This window comes from Panthera onca, chromosome B3, assembly GCF_046562875.1.
Source record: "Panthera onca isolate mPanOnc1 chromosome B3, mPanOnc1 haplotype 2, whole genome shotgun sequence".
NCBI classification, from domain to species: Eukaryota; Metazoa; Chordata; class Mammalia; order Carnivora; family Felidae; genus Panthera; species Panthera onca.
Genome location: NC_138344.1, coordinates 39,182,348 through 39,206,220, shown reverse-complemented (window position 1 = coordinate 39,206,220; position 23,873 = coordinate 39,182,348). Strand labels below are relative to the sequence as shown.

Sequence of the window (23,873 nt, the reverse complement as noted above, 5' to 3'; positions counted from 1 at the left end):
ACCGTATGTGCTAAGGGGCATGGGGGTGGGGAGCACATGATGGGCTGCTATGTCACTTGTAAATTGAGAACTGCTTATATTGGCTTTTACTGTTAAAGTTCTGCTGGCTTTTAATATATACCTTCTAAAATATATTCATGTCTGAGAGAGAGAACTTTTAAAAACATTTTGTGTTTAATTTTTTACTATTATCTCTTGAAGGAATCTATAAGAAGGTAGAGCAGTCCACAGTACTAGCTATCCAATAGAAACCAATAATTAAGTCCAGGGATACAGGTTTTTGTGGCCAAATACACATAACATGAGTGGCATTATTTGGCTGTTAATTTAATAGTCCAAATATTAAGCATAGAATTGATAGGTCCCAGCACAGGCGTCATATTTGCTGCTAACTACTCTATTACCAGTACAGAGTAGTGGTGAAAATCAGTAGCCAGCCAATAGGATTCCTTTTCTGTCTTTGAGTCAGTGGGACTTGCCTCTTGCTCCCATCCCAATAAAATGAGTAAGTATTGCTTGTAGACCCATTTCCCTTGACAACTTCCATTCTCAGCATACTATTTTCTCAGATCCTTGTCTTATCTTTAAGTTGCTGACCATGGTTTTAGTCTATGCCAAAGCATTTCATCATGCGGCCCTAAGAATATGATAGGAGAAGGTCATGCCTGACATGGGACATCTGGAAAGCCCCAAGAAGCAAGACTATTTCTGCAGGCTATCTTTGATAGGAGACCAACTCTGGAGGAGCTGTTAGGATCATCAGTTACTGGTTTTGGTTTACATTTAAGTGGGTGCCTAAATAACAGTACTTTGTAATATCTCAGGTCCCTGTGCTTTCTCTCATCCAAGGCTCTGGAAGGCCATCTGCTGGGCTAGACAATGGCTTGGGAGGTAGAAGCTGGAATGAGGAGGAAACCTCACAACTTGTTGCTACACACTAGAGCTTCCGTCTGCTGTGGGTTTGGATTGGACCACTGCTTTCTAGTTCTGCAAATCAGGGAAGAAAATGTATAATCGGTACCCTACTAATCCCTAGGGCCCTCCATTTATCTCTGCCCTTTTCTAGTTGCAAAAGCATAAGATTCATAAGTGTGGGAATGTACTTTGTTCATACTTATATTCCTAATATCTGTCCCTTCTACTACTCCATGTCAGAACAATAAAGAAGGAACATCTAAAAGAGTGAGGGGGCTAATCCTAGGATTCATTCTAGTTTCGCTTGGGAGCTATAGTTTGAAAGTTACCATTCAGGCTAAAAATGTTTTAATTAAAAGTTGTGTAAAATTATGATTGGTATGATTATAATACAGCATTTATATAAAGTATAAATTATAGTATAATGAATCCCTATGTACCCATCCATCCCTTCTGAGAAAGATTTTTCTATTTCCTGTTGTCACATACTAATTAAATGGGCCTCTTCTGCCTTCCATCCAGTTAGATGAACGGCTCATAGAATGTATCATTCTTGAATCTTCTGTGTTGAGTGTACAACCTGCAGCCTTTGGTTATCACTTATGGTATTGGGTAGTATTCTGAGCCTTGTAAGTCATAATCTAATATTACTGTTCTCAGTAAATACCTTTGTTAGCCTTAAAACTCTTGATCATGTTTTGTCTTTCACTGAGAAGTCAAGCTCCAGCCCTTGAGAATTGTCTTAGGAAGATCGTTTCTGAATGGTCTTAGTCTCTAACAAAAATGTATTATTCTTGGTTAAACATTTTATTCAGTGGGAATCACTTCTGAGTGTCATGTAAGCCTTGGGAACTGATAAGTTGAAAGCTTTTACTTTGACTTAAATAGGATTATGTACAAACTTTGAAACTATGAAGGAAGAATTTTAAACTTATACTTTTGAAAGCATTCAGTAAGCTATTTTTTTAGCATCTGTGTTTTACTACAAAATTAATCCTGCTGCCTCTTTACCAGTTAGGTCACAAGGTTGTTTTAAAAGGTCCTAAAACATGCACCCACTGTAATGTACTGGGTGATAACTTCTACTAGTGGAAAGCTATTCACTGCACTTATGCAAATTAGGTGGCCCTTTCACTTGCTTTTATTCCATTCCATAGAAGTACCTTTGTGCCTCTGGAGCTGAGCACAGGCCTTTGAGTTCAGTCTTTGTGAAAGCAGAGAAATTCTCTATTTGAATATTTGACGTGTATGAGATTTTTCAATCTTTGGACATAAATAAGAATATGTTACTCCCATTCATTACTTTAAAGGAAGGGACTCTCATTATAAATATGATAGGGCTTGTTCACCTTATTTTTAAGTATCTGTTGGGATAATTTTCACTTTTCTGGCTGCCTAAAGTGACCACACAAAATATAGTTTAGTTCTGCCTTTTAAACCTAAGTTGTAGATTATAGATACATTTTTAATGTGCAAGACAACAGTAGGCATTCTTGTTAAATTAGTTCGAGAAATTCATTTTATTTTGTACAAGGTACGATTCCTCTGCACAGTGAACAAATATATTACAAATCTGGGTTATTTAAAAAAGTATTGCCACTTCATAGTTTCACTTATGCTATTGTACAATAATAGTGTTTTCTTTATTTGTTTGAATTGTATGCACATCACTTTGAGTGAAAACTAGTTTCTGTAAAATAATCACACAGATCTTTCCAAGTTGCCAATAAAATGCACAGTGCTCATATATAGGTTGACCACGAACCCGTGTGTGATAGTGCTAGACGGAAGTTCCTAACAGTTGCTCTGTAAGATTCAACTGTCTCTTACCAGTAACTCCTAGGTACGTGAAGGCAGCTGTTGTCACCACAGATTAATCACACCCTCTGCCTTTCCCTTCTCTGTGCTGCCTAATATTAATTGCATTACGTTTCTTTAAAAAATCATAGAATGCCAGAGCTGAGGGGTTGTGAGAGCTCCCTTACTCTCTACTTCTCTCCTTTTTAATACACAAGGAAGAAAGGAGTCCAGAGAGGGCAAGTAACTCGCCTGACCCAGCGCTTTAGCAATTCCACCATGCTACCTCTTGCCGAATTTTGCCCATGAGATAGTTGGCAAAAAAGAGGTGAAACCTGAATGCTGCTGCTGGTTTGCAGTTTGCCAGGCAGCAGTCACTGTACATGCAGGGGAGGGGAAGAAGATAAAACCTGGGATTCAGATGAAGTTTCTCCTGGATGATCTGACTTCGCCATGCTTCTTGATCCTTGCTTTACAAAGATAATTGAGCACTTTGCTGCCCTGACATACTGAGGTAAGTCTCTTATCTCTATTTCTTCCTATGTATGTATGAGACATATTTACTTGGGTCTACAAAGGAATTTTCTAGTATTTCTATTTTGTAAGGCTTCAGTGGAAAGGAAATTTGCTATTGCTGATCACTTGCTCCCATGCACACATGCAGCATTCATGTAAGTATTCTATATTTTCCCCTAACGATAAAATTTGCTTAAGCCTTGTGTGAAGTGAGGGAGGGGGATTTACTCATTTATTTCTTTTCTTGCTTTTGCTGGTTATTGCCCAAGCTAATGGGTTCCATGGCAGACTTCCAGGTTGTATCAAGGGCCTCAGAACTCCCACACTTCCTGTAGCAGCTATATGCCAGCTCTATACCCGTTGAGTCCCTCTTCTGTATACCTCTTTGGAAGGAATTTTTACTGGCTGGACTCTTATCAGAATGGAGTAGTATAGGGGTGGCCTTTAGTTTCCTCGGTTTGACCTTATGGTCTTGAATTCTTGTGAGGAGGTCCTCTTTTTTAGGGCTTGGGAATTGGCTCCATTTTGACTCCTGAGCCCCCGTCTACCTGTGTTTACTACTAGTGGGAGGGATGGACACATCCAAATACTGGGATCTGGAGCATGAGCTCGTTTTAATACGTTTTTGGCCCTCTGAGTAGGTGGTGGTTTTCAGTAGAAACACTTCATACCCTGATATGCTGTTTACTGTGAAGTTTTACATCATGTTACAGCACCTGATTACAGTCTTTATTTGATCATTTCATTTCCATCAAGAAGCATAATGTACTTTAAGCAGACTGTTAAACTTGCTGTATCCACTTTTGTCCAATTTCCTCTACACTTTTAGGTCCTATACTATATCAAGCTCAAGATTTACAAAGAAATGCTTGAAAGCAAGTACTCGTCTGACTCGAGGAATGCCAACCAAATAAATATGGGAGGCCAAACAGCCGTTTTTAGGGATGCTTAATTCACACCAGTCTGTGACTGATTGCTTAAAGCATCATCTCAGAGTTCTAGTTCACCTGGAATGACTCAGGTATTGGATGGACTAAGGAGACATGACAAGGCCAGGACTGGGCAATGTTGTTGAACCTTGAATCAGCAAGATTTGGTAAAGCTGGCCTAGAAATCATTGTTGTAGACTGAAAGAGGCTGCTGCTGCGCTTTGGAAAATTTTCCCCCTCCTACTACCACGAAGGGCAGAAGAGGGAAAGTTCATCTGTATTTATTAAAGTCTTACTTTTAAAAAATTGAAGTTGTCAGTATTAGACTGTACGCTGTAATCTTGGCCATTGTGATGGGTGGATCAGACATACATGTGTAGGTACTTTAGTGGTGCTATTAGCAGTTTGTGTTTGTGTATTATTTAGGTAATAAAACAGAGGTTGAAGGTAACAGCAACCAAAAGTACATATACATTTCAGGTGCTTTAAAGTAATCCATTCTCCTCCCCAGTTTCCCCTTCCCCCTAGGAAGTTTGTGAAACCTATGCTACGTGTTTTCTTAAGCATCATTTTCAGATGATTAAGTATGTCAATATATATATTTAGCTGATGTTCAGTAGCTGTATCTTAAATGTTTTAAAAGATCCTATATAGTCCTGGGCATTTTGGGTTGGGTGTGGGTGGGTGGATAGGATTTGCCTTTGTGAACAGACCTTTTGAACAATGACCCCAGTCCCACTTGGAAGCTCTTCTTTAGTTCCAGGTGAAAGTAATAACTAACACGCAGCTGAAGTCAGTCTGTGTCATTATTTCAAGTCAAGGGATTGTCTTCTTTCAGAGAGTCAGAATATTCAGCAGAGCACATTGCAAGAGAGAGGCTTCTCTCTTAAGACTGCTTGTCCTGGGAGGGCCCATTGGCAGGGCTTTGTCTTACTGGGAGGAGGTCATAATGACCAGGAATATGGCTGTTCCTAGGTAGGTCGTATGGATTCTGGATATAGCTGGAGTTATGACCGAGGCCTTCTTGGACCACACTGATTGTGGGCTCTAAGGAATATAGTGAAAAATGAGTTCAGAGAACAGATTAGCTTTGGTTGCCTTGTTGGGGGGAATAGAGTTCTATTTAACTTGATAGGGAGAGAAGCCAGGGATTTATAAATCTGTGATAAATATATGAGGGTTATGACTGAGGCTTGCTCATGAAATGGAAAACCTGAGTATACTATTAGAATCCCAGGCTCTGGGTCAAAACCAAGAGGTTTAGAATATCCTAGAGGTATTCTAGGAGCCCAGAATGTCTACAGAGCCTCTATGTCTCTACGAGCCCAGAGACATAGGTGAAACGAAGAAGGTAGGAGACAGTGATTTAGAAACTTGGCAAATGTCTGTTCTGATTGTTTTCTTTTTTAAACTGGGATTTGTATCAGCAATCAGTTGAAGTGTGTGTGTGTGTGTGTGTGTGTGTGTGTGTGTGCGCGCGCACGCGTGTGTATATACCCACTGACTCCCCACCCCCAGCATTTCTGATTCATACTAGTCCTGGTGTTTTTTTTAAAGCACAGTTAATACGAGAATTTGATTTCCTGCGTGAGAGAGGAGGGTAGTCCTGGGAAAGACCGTTCGCCTTGGATTCCTTAAAAAGCAACAAAAGAAGGGTGTGTTTTCAAGACCGGGTGAGTGGAGAGGGCTTGTTTGACTTCAGATACTGCACTATTGCCCTGATTTCACTAAGGTACTTATTTGAGACACCTACCAACTTCATATATATTTTTATTAGATGTCGACAAGGATGCTATATCTGTGTACGGAGACCCTCTGTGCACAGGCGACTTCATTTCTACGTAGCTGCTTTCTGGAAGCTTGCAGGTGAGGATGGGCGGGTCCTTAATTGTGGCGTAAGGGTTTTCACTGCTATTCAAGGAACAAGTGCTAGAACTGCACACGGATTCTTTCATGTAATCTGTAAGGCAAGAAAGATTTCTTAGGACATGAGAGGACATAAGACTTAATTTCAATACCAGAAACAGATTGCAGTTTATGTGCCTTCAGGATCCTAGAGCTGTCAAAGCCTATGATAACCCCAGATTTCCTGCTTAAATATGTTGGAGTGGTTTCCTAGGTAGGGAGAGTTCTTTTCTTAAAGAAACCTACATTTTTGGAGGGACAGGAACATTTTTGCTTTTGGCTGTCAGTTCTAGCACCAGAACAGGATTATTTTATGGTATCTGTAATGCGCTTTCACATCTATTATTTACTTTTTTACAAAATCCTTCAGAGATGGTTGATAGTTTGCATTTTATAGGATGAAGGCCCAGAGAGATGAAGTGACTTGGCTGATGTCACATAAGCTCATAAATAGCAGTGCCAAAACTTGAATGCATGCCTTGGGACTTCTTGGCCTGTTTGTTCTGTGATATCATTCTTCCTCTGAATTCTTTTTGATGACTAAGAAGCTTAGATTCAAAAAGAAGTAGGTGTGTGTTTTGGCACAGGTGTGGGCAACTTTTAGGCAGCAAACTTTGGCTGGCGGCATCCCTGCTCTTGAGAAGGTTGTGATCAGAGGTGGGGCTGACTGAAGTGTAATAGAGATGTGAAAAGCACCTGGGTCTCAGGCTAGCCTTTGGAAAGTTCCCGTTTTCTAGTAAGCCTTACAGCGTATCCCTGGGGTCACTTACCTTAGTTCTTGTGAATGCTAACTGAAACCTATTTTGACAGTATCTTTTTCTGATACCAGGAGAACTGCTTCCTGTCCTGCTGCCTGTCTAGTGCATCATCCCCAAGACTTCAGGGTATGTTAGGGTACAAAAGGACGCAAACTGATTTCCAAATAGGAGGCAAAGTAACTGTGGCTCACTGGAGGAAGAAAGTGTTTTCTTTGGGACCGGGAGTCACAAAAGGGAAGGGGAGCCCCTCCTTCAGCCTGAGACTATCAGTGCAGCTTCTAGATCATCCCAAGTGAGGCAAGATGTTCTGATGGCCTTTAACAAGCAGTTGATTCTCTCATCTGGCAATTCAGGCCCTCATTCTGTGAGGATCTGCCAGCCAGGGGGTCTAGAAATAAGCATGGAGTTGCAGGACTTGTCAGTCATGAGTGGTCTTCAGAGGTCTAAATTTCTGTAAGTGGTAGCAGATGGTGAAATTTCTATATTTCTCAGCTTTAAATTTCTGTAAGTGGTAGCAGATGGTGAAATTCTTGGACAGTCTTCCACTAGAATCATCACATGCTTTCTGCCTCCAGCTTGTGAGATTAATGAAAATGTAAAAAAAAAAAAAAAAAAAAAAAAATCATTGTAACTCATGGGGTGACTAGATATTCCCTTAGGTCCAAGGAGAGCAGAACACTCCATGTGGATGCAAGTTGAGATGTTTGCTACCACTAGCAGTCTTTTCTCCTGTAACAGGTGACTGGGTGGGAGGGGATCTCCCTTTCTGCTAGTACAGGGTTACTGATGTTTGTTTCAGAGGGTAACATTTCCTTAATCTTGTACAAAAGTACATTCACCCATTAATTCATTCAAGTGTTCACAACACCTGTGATCTAGCTTAGAACAATAATTCTTCTCTCTTCCCCTTATTTATTGCTAATGAGGAAACTGAAGCTTGGAGTGAGGAAGTGACCTCCCCAGGGTCACACTGCTCATCGGTAGTAGAGCATGCTCCAGAACCAGGCTCAGAACATTTTCCATCTCACCCTGGCCCACAGGTAGAGAGAGGATGTTGGCCTTGGTCCCATTGCAGATTGTGGCCTCTTTGTAGCATATAGAACCCAAGAGAGGAGTAAGAAAAAACATTCTTGCTAGACAATGAGCAGGCCCAGCTGTTGGTGAGGCGCTCATGAAGAAAGGGGGATGCAGGTCCTGTGAGTCCTGGGCCACAGCCTGCCCAGAGCCACATAAAGCTGCTTCTACTGAGTTCTTTGTTGTTGTTTTTTTTCTTTCCTTTCTTCCCCCTTTCCTTCCCTTCCTTCCTTTTTACTACTTTGTTTCTTAGTACAAGGGCTGGAAGTATGTCCAAGAACCCCAGCATAGTCCCATCGGTCCCGCTCTGTGGTCTCTGAACTTGGTAGCCAAGGAGTAAGGAAGTACTCAGGACTCAGAGCTGCTTGTTGGAAGCTGAGACTAGAATTGCTTAAAGAAAGGCTGTCTCCTGAGTGATAAGTCCTAACACCCCACCCCTACCTCCTCACCCAGACACATCCTTTTACTTTGATTGGTGGGTGCCTTAGTTGCATGTTTTCTAAAACTTAAGGAATAGCAATAGAAAAGGTAGCCCTTATAGCTAGTATCTTCACTCCATTTAGGTCATTTGAAACTTGTTACATCTGTGAAGAGGGCTGGACACGAAGGACTAGGATTACTACTTCAGAAATGAGGATAGTGAAGCTCATAAAGTTTGCTTGATGCTCGTAAGTGGTCAAGTTACGACTCAACCCATCTTCTCTGGTATCTAGTCATGGTGTTTTCCTCCTTCCATCTGGTTACTTGTGCTCCTGTTCTGTATCTTTCAATGCAAACTGTAGCTGCAACAGCTTTGTTCTACCCTCAACGAGGAATACCTTCTATCGATGGGGGGCCAAGCCCTGCTGGGAGAGAAGGTCCAAGCTCTAAGCTTTTGGTAGATATCCCATGATCAATTTATTTGTGGCAGTGGGGGAGTCTTGAAGCTGTAGCGCAAAGCTGAAAAGAGCCACAGTCAGCCAGTAGTGCCCCTCTTCTCATTTCCACCAGAAGAATCAAGGCTGCCTTCAAATTTGGAGGTATACAGTAGTCTCCTGCCCTCCCCAATCCACAGGGATACTTGTCCACGACCCCCAGTGGATGCATGAAACCACAGATGGTACTGAACCCTTTATATACTGTTGTTTTTTCCTTTGCATACATACATACCGATGATAAAGTTTAACTTATAAGTCAGGTACAATAAGAGATTAACAACAATAGAACAATTATAACAATATAATGTAATAGATGTTATGTGAATGGGGTTTCTGTCAAAATACTGTACTGCACTCACCTTTCTTCTTGCGATGGTGAGGTGAGGTGAATGAGCTAGGCATTGTGACAGGCCACTATTGATTGGCCTTGATCATGTGCTTCTGGATCACTGTTGACTACAGGTAACTGAAACCACGGAAAGCAAAACTGCAGGTAAGGGGGACTCCTGTAAATAGTTTGCTGTGCAGCAGGGGATGCACCTAAGTGGATGAAAGACAAGTTGGGGTTGGGGGAGGGGATTCGTTTTAAGGAGAAGCTGTATCTCATAAAGGGGCCAGAGTGAAAGAAAGGATGGAGAAGCATGTATGTGTTGAGGTGGGTGAGAGAGGGTGTTGGATAATAAAATCATCTGGATTCTATTTTGGGGAACTGGAGGGAGGAAAGGGCCAGGCTAGCTGAAAAACTTACACTTTAGAAAGCTATTCTTTGCTCCAGCTGAGTCATCTACCTGCCTGCCCTCAGGGAGGGTGGGGTAAGGGGAAGAGTAACCTCTCTCAGGCACTTCCCCATCCTTTTACAGCCCTACCCTACACCAGCCAGTCCCTGCACTTGAGGGCATTTTGCAAGGAAAGGGGAAGCGTCAACCAAAGCCACCTAAGCTTTGGAGAGTCACTCCTCAGCGGTCCGTAACTAGCATCTGGACCAAAGACTTAGCTTTATAATGCCTTAGCATTTTTTCTCTTCTAGTTCTTATCTCCCTCAAACCACACATAGCCTTATACCCTCAGATGCAGAAGGGGCCTTGGAAATGAGCCTATACCTCTTCATTTTATAAAGGAAGCAGCAAATCCAGAGAGGGGAAATGACTTTCCGAGGCCATCCTGTAAGTAGGATCTGATCTGAACTGTGGGTGGGAACCTAGAAGGCTTTTAGGTTCACACTAACATCGAGGTAAAGCCAGGATCTCTTAGAAAACCCAGACACTGAACATCTGTTTCTTCTCAGCTTATTATTATTAGTCACACTGCTTTTTTTCTTCCTGGGCCCTACGTTAGCATTCTTTTCTTCATTGAGAGACCAGGATATGGGGAGAGGAAAAGGGAGATTTCAGGATCAGAAGGAGAATCACACTGACTGAAAAAAGTTTTCAGGAGGTCACTGGACTCTAACTAATCTTGCAGCCCAAGGTAACTGCAAGGAGAGACGTGGAGGTTGGATTAGTAAGGAGCATACAGGTAGTTTCCCTGAGGCTGCAACAGTGGGATTCAGGATTTCAGGATCATAAAAGTGATGGAGCATACTGGGGAGGATTTCTTCTGTAGCACTTTTAAATGCCTGACGGATAAGGAATTGAACACAAGGCAGTTTGTTACAATATCATTGTGTTGAGGGGGAGAATGGGGAGAGATGGACAGGTGTTTAGGGGTAAAATGGGGTTAGTGCAGCAATGTGTGTGGTGGTGTGCAACTCCAGGATGACAGTGAGTGGAGGTCTTCAGTAAGTAACAAGGATTAAGGTCCTAGAGGGGGCCTTAGAGATGGGGCTAGTTACAACCTCATCCTTGGAACAGAGGTAGAAACCAACACTCAGGAAATAAGTGTGACTTAGTCAGTGCCACGCAGTAAGAACTAGGAACAGAATCCAAAACTTAGAGGCCAGGCTCTTTCCCACTGAGTTCAGAGAACACTCAGACTCTTACTTAGGGTTCTCATTTGGTTTGGCCCAACAGTTTTAGAAAGTAATCATTCCTGGTACAGACTAGTTTATTAAATGTTTATTGGGAGTTCAGCCAGTTAGTGGAGTTTATTCCATAACTTTGGCAAATAGTTCTGTAAAGTTCCAAACTGTGACATTTCATTTTCCTCTTTTTGAAATCTCTTGTTCTGATGTGTTGGTTCCTAACATCTGGTGGCATATTTACCTAGACAGCCTTCTTTTCTCGAATTTAAAGGATGTTTATAGCCAGAGTGGTAAAACAAAATCTGGCCTTCCTTGCACTTACAGGCTCAGATACGTGATCCCACAAATGAGGAATGAATGACGCTGAGGCAGAGACCCTGCCCTCCTTAGCTTTGTTTGACATTTATGGTTGCGAGTCTGAAAGCAGTTACCCTAATCATAAAACAAAGTGCATAGGAAAGTTGGGTGCTCATTTTATTGAGGTGTTTGGGCCTGTCTGAGCTTATTCATGCCTGAGTCATGCATATTTTGAGAACTGGGAAGTCTCTAAAGAGATCTTTGTTGTCCAGATCTTTGAGAAAGAAACTGAAGTCCCAGGTCACAGTGATAAAACAGTAGAGCTTTCTTTTCTGTTTTTAGCCTCCAGACTGTAATGGTACTTGCCTCCATTTGGATGGTTTAAGTTAATATGCAGAAAATGGCCAGAATTGATGCTCCTAGGGGAGTAGTGTCCTTTGGCTGGTCAGGAGCCTAGGGGTTGACCTCTGTCCTCAGATTGTTCTCTTGTGGTGTGCACATCCTAACGTGTTCATGGAGACTTGCCCTCCCTGCTTTAGTATCACCTACCCCTAGCTCACCTAATAACCAAGGGCTATAGATTATAGATGACTAGCTCTTCTTATTTAGGAAATAGTTGTGTCTCAGGTATAACTAAGGCTCACTCTGAAAGACCAGAACCAGTAATTGAGGAATCTGGGTCAATCTAGATCAGTGGTTCTTAAGTGTTAGTTGGGTGATGTGCTGCATAAGAATATCCTGAAGTACTCATTACAAATGCGGATTCCAGGGCTCCACTCTAGATCTGCTTCAGAGTCTTGGGAAGATGGGGTGTGGACAACTGTCTGTTTAACAAGCTTTCCAGGTGATTCTGGTGCACAGCTAGATCTAGGATATATCCATTGGAATCTTTGCTGTCAGCCATCTCTCTCAGTGTGGTTGAGACTCCTAAATAGACCTCAAGAGACAAAAGGACAGCCCTATTACATTAGTACAACCCTCTACAATATGCAAAAAACACTTCCCATAATGTGTTTTTTTTTTTTTTTTTTTTTATTGGCTACTCATGATAACCTTATTAGACAATAGGACAGGTATAAGTATCCTGACTTTGCAGATGAGGAAACAAGGCCTTGGAGAGCTCCCAGTCTAAGGTCACCATTAATGAGACACAGTTTCTATTTCACACATTCTGTTACTTAAATGCAGGGCCTAAGCCCAGGGCAGGACCTGACCTTTATCTTTGGCTTCACCCACAGATGTCCTAGAAGGATGAGCCACCTCGCATTTCCCATGTGCTAAGGATTAGTCCTTTCCCTGCTTTCAGGGGCACAGATGTCAAGGGTGGAGTACCATACGGTATTAAAACTAGGTATTATGTTCATTCCTTGTGCTCCAGAAAGCCAGCAGGTGCAGGGTGGCATTCCTCACCAGCACAACGACAGGAGGCCTCTGGGGCGGGTAGATTGACTTTATTTCAGATTTTATAATCAATTTAACTCATACTAATTGGTTGGATAATGACATTCTACATTTCCGAAGACATTTAGTTGGCATCTATAAAAAACCCACAAGCGCTTGCTAAGCAGGTGCAACTTAAATCGAAATATAAATTCATTATTATTATGATTGCTCCTCCTGAGCAGAGCTACCCAGCAGCCCCAGGTCCTGTGGTCTTTTTACTTTTTTGGGGAATGAGGGGAAGAGATGTGTGCAGTGTCTCTGGTAGAATTCCTGGTCATGTCAGATCTGCACTCTTTATCTTGCTAAGCCCTTTCTAATGGGACGTCAGGATTGGATACTCTACCTTTGAAGCCTTTGTCCATAATGTATGTGTTCTGACGTCTGTCCATTCCACAAGCACCTGCATTAAAATAGTGTAAAGAAAGAAAAATGGGGTGAGTGAGGTTTACTTGGACTGCATACATTTTTGCTTTATTTTTTTCTTGCCTTTTTTTCCTCCCCTGCCCATAAAATTAGCTAAAGTGCTAGAGAATTATTCTGGGTTTAATCTACTCTAAATCATTTTGACCAGGCAGGAATTCTTACAGGGATCAGAAGCATTAGCGGTGAGCTACAGCGCCCCCTGGCATATGCAGCACTGCTTCTTCTCTTTAACCTTAACTGTGAGGTCCTCAAGAGGCAGTTCTCATGACACCCGCAGTCACTGAAGGTGAAGTTCCAAGCTCCGGACTTACAGGATAAGGGATGAATCAGTACCAGTTCCTAGCTTGGGGAAGGGGTATATGACATTCCAAATCCCAGTTCTGTTGGATTTTGGAATGGGGTTGAAGACTGTTTCTTACCTCTCAGCTCTGGTCCTGCCTCCTCTCCTGGATCTGATGCTCAACTGAGGGGAGCCGGGGAGGGAGGTGGACTGGTGGCTGAGATTCTTTTTTTTTTTTTTTTTTTTTTTAAATTTTTTTAATGTTTATTTATTTTTGAGACAGAGAGAGACAGAGCATGAACGGGGGAGGGTCAGAGAGAGGGAGACACAGAATCTGAAACAGGCTCCGGGCTCTGAGCCGTCAGCACAGAGCCCGACGCGGGGCTCGAACTCATGGAACGTGAGATCATGACCTGAGCCGAAGTCGGACGCTTAACCGACTGAGCCACCCAGGCGCCCCTGAGATTCTTGATTAGTTACCTTTCCAGGATGTACAGTCATTTCTATTCATAGTCTCTCTTAGTTACCCATTTTTGGGGGTGGACCATTTGCACAAAACAGAGGTGCCTTTGACAAGTATTACCACTGTTTCAGTCTGAAAGATTTCTCTCCCTTTTGGCTGTCACAATTTATCCAGCTCCTGCAATGCATGGTCCTTAGCCATAGCCAGATTCAGGACATAAAACTTCAGGGACCAAACTCGGCTTCTTTGTTGCTGGTGATACCAGAGAAGAAGCTGTCTGGCATTTTTAGGTTGAGACTGTAATGACTCTGGTAATTATTTTCAGCTTTTAACTGAGTCATTATTTTTCAGCGCTTAACTGAGGATACAATACCAGGCAAAAAGGCATGCAGCACATAATGACTAAAATACAATTTTGACTCCACTTGACTCTTCCCTGTTTCAGACACTGAAGACCAACCCACTACTATCTGGATACATCCCTATACCATAACTCCTCCACAGAGTTCCTAAGTTGAATTTGTAGGAATCTATTCTTACCTGCCTGCCTCCCACACATTACGGAGTGATAGGGCAGAACCAGTCCAGGTTTCCCCCTAGGTTGCTATTCTTCTAAAGGGCCTGCAGGTACCTGTGTCCTTCAGAAACATGACTCAGAATCTGTATCCCTGGCCTCAGTTCAGCTCTTTATACCTATACTATGCTTCCTTCACCCTCTGGGAGGGAGGGAGGCTAGGCTAGGCTGTCAACTTTTCCCTTTTCTAGAGCAGGAAGCAGAGGCCCACAGAGGGACAGTCACTTACCCAACACAAAAACCAGGACCTAGATCTCCCTAACTATTTTCTCCCATTGGCCACCAGCCTGCCTTAGTGTAAGCCAAAAAATGATAGCATGTGGTAGCTCTGGCTGCACTGGTTGAAGAGCGAGATCTATAATGCGGGGAGAAATGTGGGCTGAGCCCAGAGGATGCTCCCTTGTGGAAAGAGATGCAGGGTGGTGGGGGTGGGGAGCAGGAGGATTATATTTGGTGGGGTTGCTGAGAAACCGGACACGGCCGAGGGGGCCCACAGCCAAGAGCACAGCCTCCTAGGTATAGACTCTGAGTCTTTGCAGCCCACGACTGCTCAATAGGCAGATGAATTCAGAACCTTTTCTCTTCTTAGTGCTACTGCACCCAGGGACCTGCAGGGGTTGGTGGAGCTTCATTTCCTTGAGCTCTAGAAACCAGCTAGAGCCTGAGGGTTGTCCAGTATGCTAAGGCCCTACCCTTGAGGGGCCACTTTGCAGGGAGGCTACATTCTCTGCTGATTCATTGTGCTTACTCCTATGGCACCTACTTCTGTAACTCCTACCCACATTCTCCCATAGCAGGACTGACTTTGCCAGTCTCCTTTTTTCATCTTGCCCCAGTCACCAGCTTTGAGTCTAATACAGAGCAGAGAGGATGTCGGTTGACACCTCCTTCCCCCACCTCTCCAGATCCCTGCTCGACAACCCTACCCTATGGTCTCGGAGAGCTTGGCCTGAGCCACTGGTGGGTCTGGGGTCTCTCTCTGTAGGACAGTGGGCTTTTAGACCAGAGAGCCAACTCTCTGTCATCCACACCCACAGGGCCCAGAGAACCCCAGAGGTGCTCCATCCTCAAGTTCTCAATGGTGTGGGATTGTAATCTGTGGTCTATAGGGAGTATAATTATGATGTGTCGCCTTCACCTAATACCACAGTTTGTCTATATCCAGTGACCATGATGGGAACAGAAGGGGTGATGGGGGATGGATCCAGGCAGTCTTCCTTTAGATAGGGTTTTGGGTTTGTAGACTAACCATGTTGGGAAGAGGGCCCAACAGGGAAAGATCTGGGACCATGGCGGGTAAGTCTGGGGCAGGAATGCGGGGTAGGGCAGGGGGTCTAACCTGGTGAGTGTGGCTCAGCGGGGCGGCTGAGGTGTCTAAGTTCAATGTAGAAGTCCTCGGGCGGGTACCTGGCCTCCAGGGCACTGATCTGGAAATGGGAGTCTAGTGAGAGGAATGACAGGGAGGAGCCATTATTCCCAGGGCCCTGGTATGGCAGGGTGGGGAATATGGAGGGGGTGAGGGTCAGGGTGGGGCAGGTTAGAAGGAATTAGGGCCCCTATGGGTAGTAGCCAAAGGGGCTAGGGCCAGGGGGATCTGCTAGAGTTGAGGCCATCGACCTTTCCTCCCTCACCCCCCCCCCCCCCCCACAGGAATTGGTGCCTACCAGGACATCAGGGCAGAGGAAGCAGCCCTTGAAAAGAAGTGCTTTGGTAGGGCCTGGCTCAGGGAAGAGTCCCTTTCTCAGATGGTGAGTGCATCTTTTGCCTGCATCTGGAAGTCCCGCATCCAGGCTCTCTAGCTGTCTCCTTTGTGGTCCCTGGGTCATAGCCACCCTCTCCCCTGATATAAAGGGCATCCTGGGCTTCCTTTGCTTATAAGAGCTGAAACCAAGGCTTGGGTTTCCTCCCTGTACCACTTCTCCATGGGGAACCCATGCTCAGGATTCATTTAACCTTCTCCCTTGGAGCTAGGACAGGGCCCCTTTCCATGTGGAAAAAGGAGAACAGGTGGGACATGATGGCAGGAGACCAGACTCAAAGCACTACTGACCTAACACGTTCACAAAGCTGTATGGGGTCCAGCCTGCTGTTTCTCTGTCAAGGGACTTGTTACTGAGCTGTTTGGAGAGTAGGAGAGCAAGTTAATCCCTTGGCTCCCAAGGTGCCCCTGCCCAGCCTTCACTTTGCCCAGCCTTGTGCACCCACCCCTGTGACGATCCTGACCCACCTATGTCTTAGATCGTTGAGGGAAAGGAAGAAATACATGTAGCATGGCATGGCCAAGACCAGTGGGAGCAGAACCTGCCCCCTTCTAAGCTGTCTGGCTGAAATTGTAGGGTTTGTGGCCCTTAGGACAAAGTAGGGCAGGGCGAACACAGACCCAAGAATGGGGCAGAGCCTAGCTGGCTCTGACAGGGGAAGCAGGTCAGGTAGGTGGGGCTGAGCTGTAGAACAGGCTTTCCAGTGTCTTAGCAGCAACACGAGGCCATTTTCAGTACAAAGAGAGGTGCTGAGATTGCAACATCACTGTCACCTCTGCTACCTGGCCGTGTGTGAGTCTTCCTTTTGTATGAGCAAGGGAAAGCCTCAGCTTTGGCATCATTTTTGCCTCTAATCTGCTGTAGCCTTGATGTGGCTCTAGTTTATCAAGGACCTTGTACTAAGAAAATCCAGATTCCTTGCCCTCAGCTTCCAGCTCCTCAGTTAAGCCTAAAGCTGAAGCTGGGAATGAGAGTCTGAGCTGAGGAGGGGAAGAAAGGGCCAAAGCTGTGGGGTTGATAGCTACAGACTTTGCTTATGGGCCTCAAGGTACCCTGCATACAGCACTCCCATTTCATAGGAAAACTGAGGCTGAGAGCCTGTGGAAGAAAGTAGCCTTGGCGCTGGCTTGACAGTGCTTGCTGTTGGGGTTGAACTGTGTGTTATTGTTAAGGGGTTCAAGCTGTGTTCTACCAGGTCTGAGGACTGGTGGACATTTTCTGTGGGCCAGACTGGGAGAAAGGATTCCCAGAGCTCTAGGGCAGAGGCTTACACTATGAAAGCCGCTTCTGTCTGTGTTCCTCACACAGGAAAGATGGTGCAGGAAGCCAGGAGGCCTGGGATTGCCCTCCTAATGGTCCTACTGTATGTATACATGTGTAGTTGTGTGTGCACACGCATGCACATGCTTAGGTGGGTGTCAGGAGGAGTGCAGCATGAGCCTTTTCATTTCTGAACCTCCCACTCTGCCCAGTATGGGTCCTGGCACACCAGGGGGACTCCCTACACATGGGTGCTGAGACATCCTTACCCAAGGCCCTGTGATTGTAAGAGGAGGTCTTGCCATTAGCCAGGGTTATGCTGGGAGCTGTGATGGGAGGGCCCCGTCGAGGGTGGTGCACACCTGCCCTTGAACGCCTGTGGGTCTCACTGTCAGTGGGAACACTGGCTATGGCTGATGTTTGGGTTTCCTGTCCCTTGTGTTGGTTCTGATTGCAAAACAAATGGTTGTGGGTATGTAGTTGTAACGTGTATGCCAGATATTAGGACGTGAGGGGTACCTGATAATAGTGATTACTCTCTAAGGTGCTGGTTGCATGCATAGTGTCGGAAATGGACTGTAGTGATCGGTGGTAGGTGGGGTAGCATGTAGTGTTTTGATTACATGTCTTACATGGCAAAAGTGACAAGGAGGCTACATGTGATCACATGGGTTGGTACCAGTTCATTACACACGGGTGTGCGGGTACATATCCGATTGCTGCTGTAGGTTGGTTTCATGTGATGTCTGCTGGTTACGTGGCACTTGGTTCTGTGTAACCTGCTGGCTTCCTGTCCTACGCTTCACAGAGTGTTTACATGTCCCATGGATCACGGGGCTGTGTTTAATGTACTGGCAGTTGGTTCCACATGGACCCTCCAGGTGGGGTGCAGTTCCTTCCTTGGACAGAGGTGAGGGCTCATTGGGAGGATAGTGGGTGGGGTCTGGGGAGTCAGGGGCCCGGTACCTTGGTGGGGCTGTTCCTGTCCAGAGTGCTGGCCTGGCTGGTGGCAGGCCCCCCGCACGCCAGTGCGTGGTAGCTGGAATTGGAAAAGCACTGGGCATGGCTGCTACTTTGAGACAAATCTGGGAAGAGAACAAGGTGCCATACCATCATACTCCTGCCCTTGGTGTCAGAACACCCCAATACTAACACTTGGGCTGGGCAGCTTTGAGAGTGCTCTGCAAAGAGAGACTGCTAAGTCCCCCATCCCCCAAGCTTTCTGGCATCCACTCCCCCCACAGAAATCTGTATGGCCTGATTTGCCTCTTCCTTCATGGTGTCCCTCCCTGTAGGATGCAGGTCAGGCTCGCCAGTGTGGAGGGTGGCACCAGCAGCTAGAGCATGGATGAGGGGTGCTGGCTCGCACAGCTTCATATGTCCCTCAGTTGCTACATAGCGCTGTGCTGACCCCCCCCCCCCCACCGCCTCCCTCCAGTGTTACATCCCAGGAGTGAGGCCATAAAGAGAACCCCTCTCTTAGCCCCAGCCCTGCCCGCTTGTGGATTCCAGCACCCCTCCACGGTGTTGGGGAATTCCAGTGGAGTGGTGTGGGAAAACCAGCCAAACTTACTCATTATAGTCATAGAAGAAAATCCCCAAATCATGGCTGTGGGCTTGGGATTTCATCAGGGATTATTTGCTTTGGCTGAAACTCAGGGAGGCGTGCAGGCCAGGAGCTCCCTGAAGGCAGGGTCTGCACCTGGGCCACCCCTGTCTACCCTGCAGCACCTAGCATCGAGTGGGCACGTGGTAGGCAGCCCTTAGCAGGAAAGGGCTGAGGTGATCTTGGTTTTCTCAATCCGAGATGCAAGTGGCTGCAGGTCAGCCATAAGTTGGGAGCCAGCTGGAGGGAGCAGTCATCCTTGTGTTTACCTAGACAGGCCCCGCCTCCTGTGGCCCAGGGCTGTGGGCAATGTCAAAGCATTTTGACCTCAACTCTTTATTTAAGTAAATACGAAGCCAAAAGCCTCATTTTAAGGCAGCAGTCCAGGGTTCAGGAGATGGGAAGGATCTGGCCCAATAGCCCCACCTCCACCCCATTCAGACTCTAGATAGAATGCCCCCTGGGGATACTACCACATTTGTGGACCTACTGGGCCATTGCCCAAACTTTCAGACTCTCCCCCTACCCTGAGCCAGGCACCATCCCCTTCCACTGGATTAATAGGGCGCTCCTAACTCTGGGAACTGGGAGGGAGGGTTGCTCTGAGACGTTCACCAAGGAAGCAAAAATGGAACAGGGCTCCAGCCCCAGGAGCCAGTTTCTTGAGGCGGCTCAGGCACTGGGCTGGAGAGGGGTTCCCTTGGAGAGTTTAGGAAAGTTTCTGTTTAGTATGGGTGTTCCTGTGGCCAAAGCCTGGTGAGAAAGATGGGAAGCTCTGGGGAAATGGAAGGAGGTTCCTAATCATAGCTGCTTCAAGCTGGGCACCCAGGAAGTGACATTTCCATAAAACCCCATCTACTTTTCCTAAGTAGGTTCCTGCTCCCCACACTCTTTGTCTCCAGGAGCATCTGACCATCCATCGCCTTCAGGAGATCCTGCAAGCACGACCACCCACCTCCAACAATCAACCTGGGTGTCCCCAAGGATACCATGTGACTCTGGGGTGTGTGTGTATGTGTGGGGAGGGGCAGGAGAGGTGATGCTGGGGGCATAGTCTTTACCTGAGAGTGAGTAGTCCGTGCTGGTCATCCTCATGGCAGGTGTGTAGGAGACACGGGGAGCCAGGTCACGGCCTTTCTCTTTCTGTCTCCGCCGGCGCCAGGCGAACAGGCCCAACAGCACCACAATGAGGAACAACAGGAGGACGATGCCTGTGACAGCACCCACCGAGTGCCGCTCTGCACCTAGGGCCGGGCTGATCTTGGTGTAGGGATTCAGCTCCTCCATCATGAGGGCAGCTGTGAAGGGAGGGAGGACACGAGTCTGGGGGAGGCCTGCTTGCTCTTCAGATCTTGGCCCGGGGCCTAGACTCCTCTAATGTTAGGAGACCTGGGTTCTGGTCTTCGGCCCTATTCTTCAATCCCTGTGTGATCCTGTCCCTCACCGTGCCTGTGTTCTTCAACTGTCTACAGCAGATGGACTTCCAGGGTCACGACCAAGAACAAATGTGATCACGGATGGCAAATAAAATAACAACAAATGTGTACTGAGTACTTTCTTCGAAAAATGAGTTACAGATACTAACTCATTTTATCTTCCCAGCAGCCATATGAGTAAGGACTATTTAATTATTTCCCTTTCACAGATGAAGAAACTGACTCACGGTAAGGGTAGATAACTTGCCCAAGATCATATAACCAGTAACTGGTAAAGTCTGGTTTCTCCGGAGTTCGGAAGAATTGCACTCAGTGCATCTCCCTGCTTACCAGCTTTGTGACTCTGAGTCCTCAGTTTGTTCATTTGTAACATGGGGACAATAATCTCACCCTCCCCAGGGAACTGTGAGCACCATAGGACAGACTGGCAAAAAAGCATGCCATTGTGCCCGATGACTGCCCACAGCATCCCTCTTGATGATACATGAATGGGCTAACTCTTCATACTGCTGCCAAGCCCATGGTGGGGGCATCCTGCCGCCCAGCAGAGGCTAGACCTTTCCTTGGCTATCGGCAACTGGGTGAACGGAGCTAGTCAACATCCTCGGGGAAATGTGCTGCATTATCATTCTCTGTGATCATCAGAATGCAATAGAAATGTCTTTTGGGCCCCTTTCTGTTAGGTGGATAACTGAGAGCCCATTATCATTCCCCATCTCGAACAAACAACAGTGTAATCCCTTATTTGCACCAATTCACGAGGGGTTTTTATGTATACAAAATCACTTATTGAGTGCTTGCTTATGTGCCAGGCACTGTGCTGAGTTCTCTACTCCTATCATCTCAACCTGGTCCTCATAATTCCTATGGGGTGTCCTCTGACTATATAGAGCTGGAGCCAAGGTTGAGCGCCTTTGGACTCCTTGGCCCTCGACAGAACCTCGTGTTGTGTTGGAAGACGGATTAATCTACCCTTCCGACTTTGCATGTGGAAAAATAAGCCCGGTAAAATAAAATGACCTGTCCAGCATACCTAGCCGGTAATGGCAGAACCAGAATTTGGCATATCTTCGATTGTCTGGTGGCCTTTCCAGAGGACTAGCTTGCGCTTACCCTTGTATGGCTCATAGCAAACTGGCCAAGGATGAGCATGGGGAAGCCATGACTGAGAGGTTCCTGCTCCATCTGCCCCCAGTACCCGGTACCTGGAGCCTCTGCCCCCCCCCCCCTGCAACCCACCCCACTCCTGCTCTCCTTCCAAAAGTGCACAAACCGAAGTCACAAACTGCCCTTCTAAAATCCAGTTGTTCCATTGGACTCTCCTCCGATCCTGTCTCCATGGGGCCCTCCCAGAGCCCCCTGCCTAGGGACTCTGCCACCTGTTACCTTGGTCACACCGTATTCCTTTGAATCCAGAGCTGCAATAACAGGTGCCGGTGACGTGGTCACAGGTGGCGTTGTTCATGCACTCACATAGCTGCTGACACCCATAGCCAAAGGTTCCTGGGGCACATCCTGTGTAGCACGAAGAAGAAATGGGACGGATAGACACATCCTCGCTCGCTCTTCCCATCCTATATGTGGCCAGCTATGATTAGCCAGTTCCAACTCAGAGTGAAACCTATTTCCCTCTATCTCCACTGTGGTTGGACCGTGGGAGCACCTTAGCAGTGGACAGAGCACCTTAGCCCTGAGTGTTGGGGGACACCCACTCCTACTTCCTCCTCACCTGACACATTTATGCAGCATCTTTCACAGGCCAGGCCCTGAGCTGGGTGCCATGGAGGCTTCAAAGAATTAAACGACTATCTCCCTGTATTCCCTCAGTCCCCCCTCAGGCCTCTGTGATCTGCCCTTAGCATCTTCCATTCCTCCCCCAGCGACTGGAGGAAGAAGCTCTACAGGCACATCGATGTAGGCATGACCTTCAGCCTTTTTTTCTTGGGAGTTGCCCCAAAAATCCAGGGAACACGAGGTGCAGAGCCCTGAATGAGTGGACTTTGAGGGGCGGTGGCAGGGGGGCTTCCCCTGCCAGAGGCTGATGCCTGGCACCAACACTCAGGGTCAGGGGTTGGGACGGCTTACTCTGCTCGCAGTGTCGCCCGGTGAAGCCCGTGCGGCAGGTGCACTTGCCGCTGATGTGGTCACAGCTGGCGCCATTCTGACACTGGCACACACGCCCACAGTCCTTCCCGTAAAACGCTGCGGGGCAGCCTGGAAAAACAGGGTGGGGACAACTACGGAGATGCAGCTGGGACCAAAGCTGTCATCTGCTGCCTCTCTCTGAGCACAGGGTGGGGACCTGTGAGACCCTGCACCTCAGCTGTCACTACACTCTGGACTCCAGGCTTCATGAAGGGGAAGGGGTGAGAGTGAAGAGTTCTTTAGACAAAGGTGTGTTGGAACCAGAGACCAGGCTAGGGTCTCCTTGCTGTGTAGCCACGGACTGTTCCTCCCTCTCTGGGCCCTATTGTCCAGAGGGTCGGGTCTTGGTGATTGCCCGGGTACCTTACAGCCCTGACTTTCCAGGACTTGGGGCTCATCAACCCCCTGAATCCATCCAGGCTTCCCAATCCTGGGGTGGGGTAGGGGGCAGCTCCGGCCCCGGGGGCCTCCCTCCTCCCTCCCTCCACAGGCCCGGACGATGCTCAAGGCAGCCAGCAGGCCGCAGCACGGGATCCCCAATAGCTGGGAGGCCAGAAGGCAGGACTTACGCTGAGTGCAGAAGAGTCCAGTCCAGCCAGGGGTGCAGTGGCAGGCCCCATCCTCGGCGCTACAGCGTCCCCCGTTGTGGCAGCTACATGTGTGGAAGCAGGCGGGGCCCCAGAACCCTGGAGGGCAAGCTGGGGGATGGGTGGGACGCAGAGGGTGAGACAGAGGCAGACAATCAGAGGGAGAGGAAGGGGGACTGCACGTCAGCCAAGATGCCAGGATACACCCAGGTGGAATTTCCTGGCTTTCCTGACACGCTGTTCCCAGAATTCCTCCACTCACCTCCTGACCCACTCACCCAGGATCCTCTGCCCACTTGCCCAGCTCCGAGGGCTCCTGAACTTCCCTTCTCGGGGGACCGGCTGTGATTTGGAGCGTGTGGGGGTGTGTGAACTAAACACTGCAGTTTACAGCGTGAACACTGTTAACATTCCCGTGACGATGGGGACTTTCCCAGGGTGGGGACTCCCCTCTTTCGGCTGATGAGCTCCCCGAGGACGGCACTGTGTCTCCTCCACCAGAATGGAAATTCCCTCAGGCCAGGCCATCCAACTGGGACCTCCCTCAGGGTACTGGCCACATCTCACCCATCGCACCAGGAGCTCCACGGGGCTAGAGGTTAGGCCTTCACCCTGGTGTGGTCCCTGTTACTTCCATATCGGATTGGGGTACACCTTACAAGAACAGCTTCTACAATTCCTTGTCCAGGCTTATGTGCCCAGGACACCATTCACATGGGTCACTCAGGGGACCCCTCACCCCTCTGAGGTGACTGCCCTGGCCTCACGTCACTTCCCCACTCCCAAACCCCAGCAAGCCAGTCCCTGCCCCCTTCTCCTCCCCAACCA

At 47.1% G+C, this 23,873-nt stretch overlaps 1 protein-coding gene and 1 long non-coding RNA gene across 8 annotated transcripts in view; one reads left to right on the top strand and one right to left on the bottom strand.

Annotated features, from left to right (window-relative positions):
- Positions 1–5,043: 5,043 nt before the first annotated feature.
- The window catches only part of MEGF11 (multiple EGF like domains 11), a 351,328-nt gene continuing 332,498 nt past the window's right edge, over positions 5,044–23,873 (bottom strand). Inside the window, exons 17-26 of one of the 7 annotated variants that reach the window (XM_060618215.3) lie at positions 23,028–23,156; positions 22,399–22,527; positions 21,700–21,828; positions 19,939–20,175; positions 18,238–18,356; positions 16,302–16,368; positions 15,591–15,692; positions 12,855–12,911; positions 5,911–6,117; positions 5,044–5,204 (exon numbers count right to left, since the gene is read on the bottom strand). In XM_060618215.3, coding sequence (XP_060474198.1) covers positions 5,044–5,204; positions 5,911–6,117; positions 12,855–12,911; positions 15,591–15,692; positions 16,302–16,368; positions 18,238–18,356; positions 19,939–20,175; positions 21,700–21,828; positions 22,399–22,527; positions 23,028–23,156 — 1,337 coding nt within the window. Of the gene's footprint in view, positions 5,205–5,910; positions 6,118–11,889; positions 12,006–12,810; positions 12,912–15,590; positions 15,693–16,301; positions 16,369–18,237; positions 18,357–19,938; positions 20,176–21,699; positions 21,829–22,398; positions 22,528–23,027; positions 23,157–23,873 lie in introns of those variants that run through there. The other 6 variants (XR_009605913.3, XM_060618217.3, XM_060618218.3 and 3 more) reach the window with 6 other exon arrangements.
- LOC145715558 (uncharacterized) lies at positions 5,479–12,449 on the top strand. The gene is made up of 2 exons (XR_014137799.1): positions 5,479–5,830; positions 5,935–12,449. It is a non-coding gene; the product is annotated as an uncharacterized LOC145715558 (long non-coding RNA).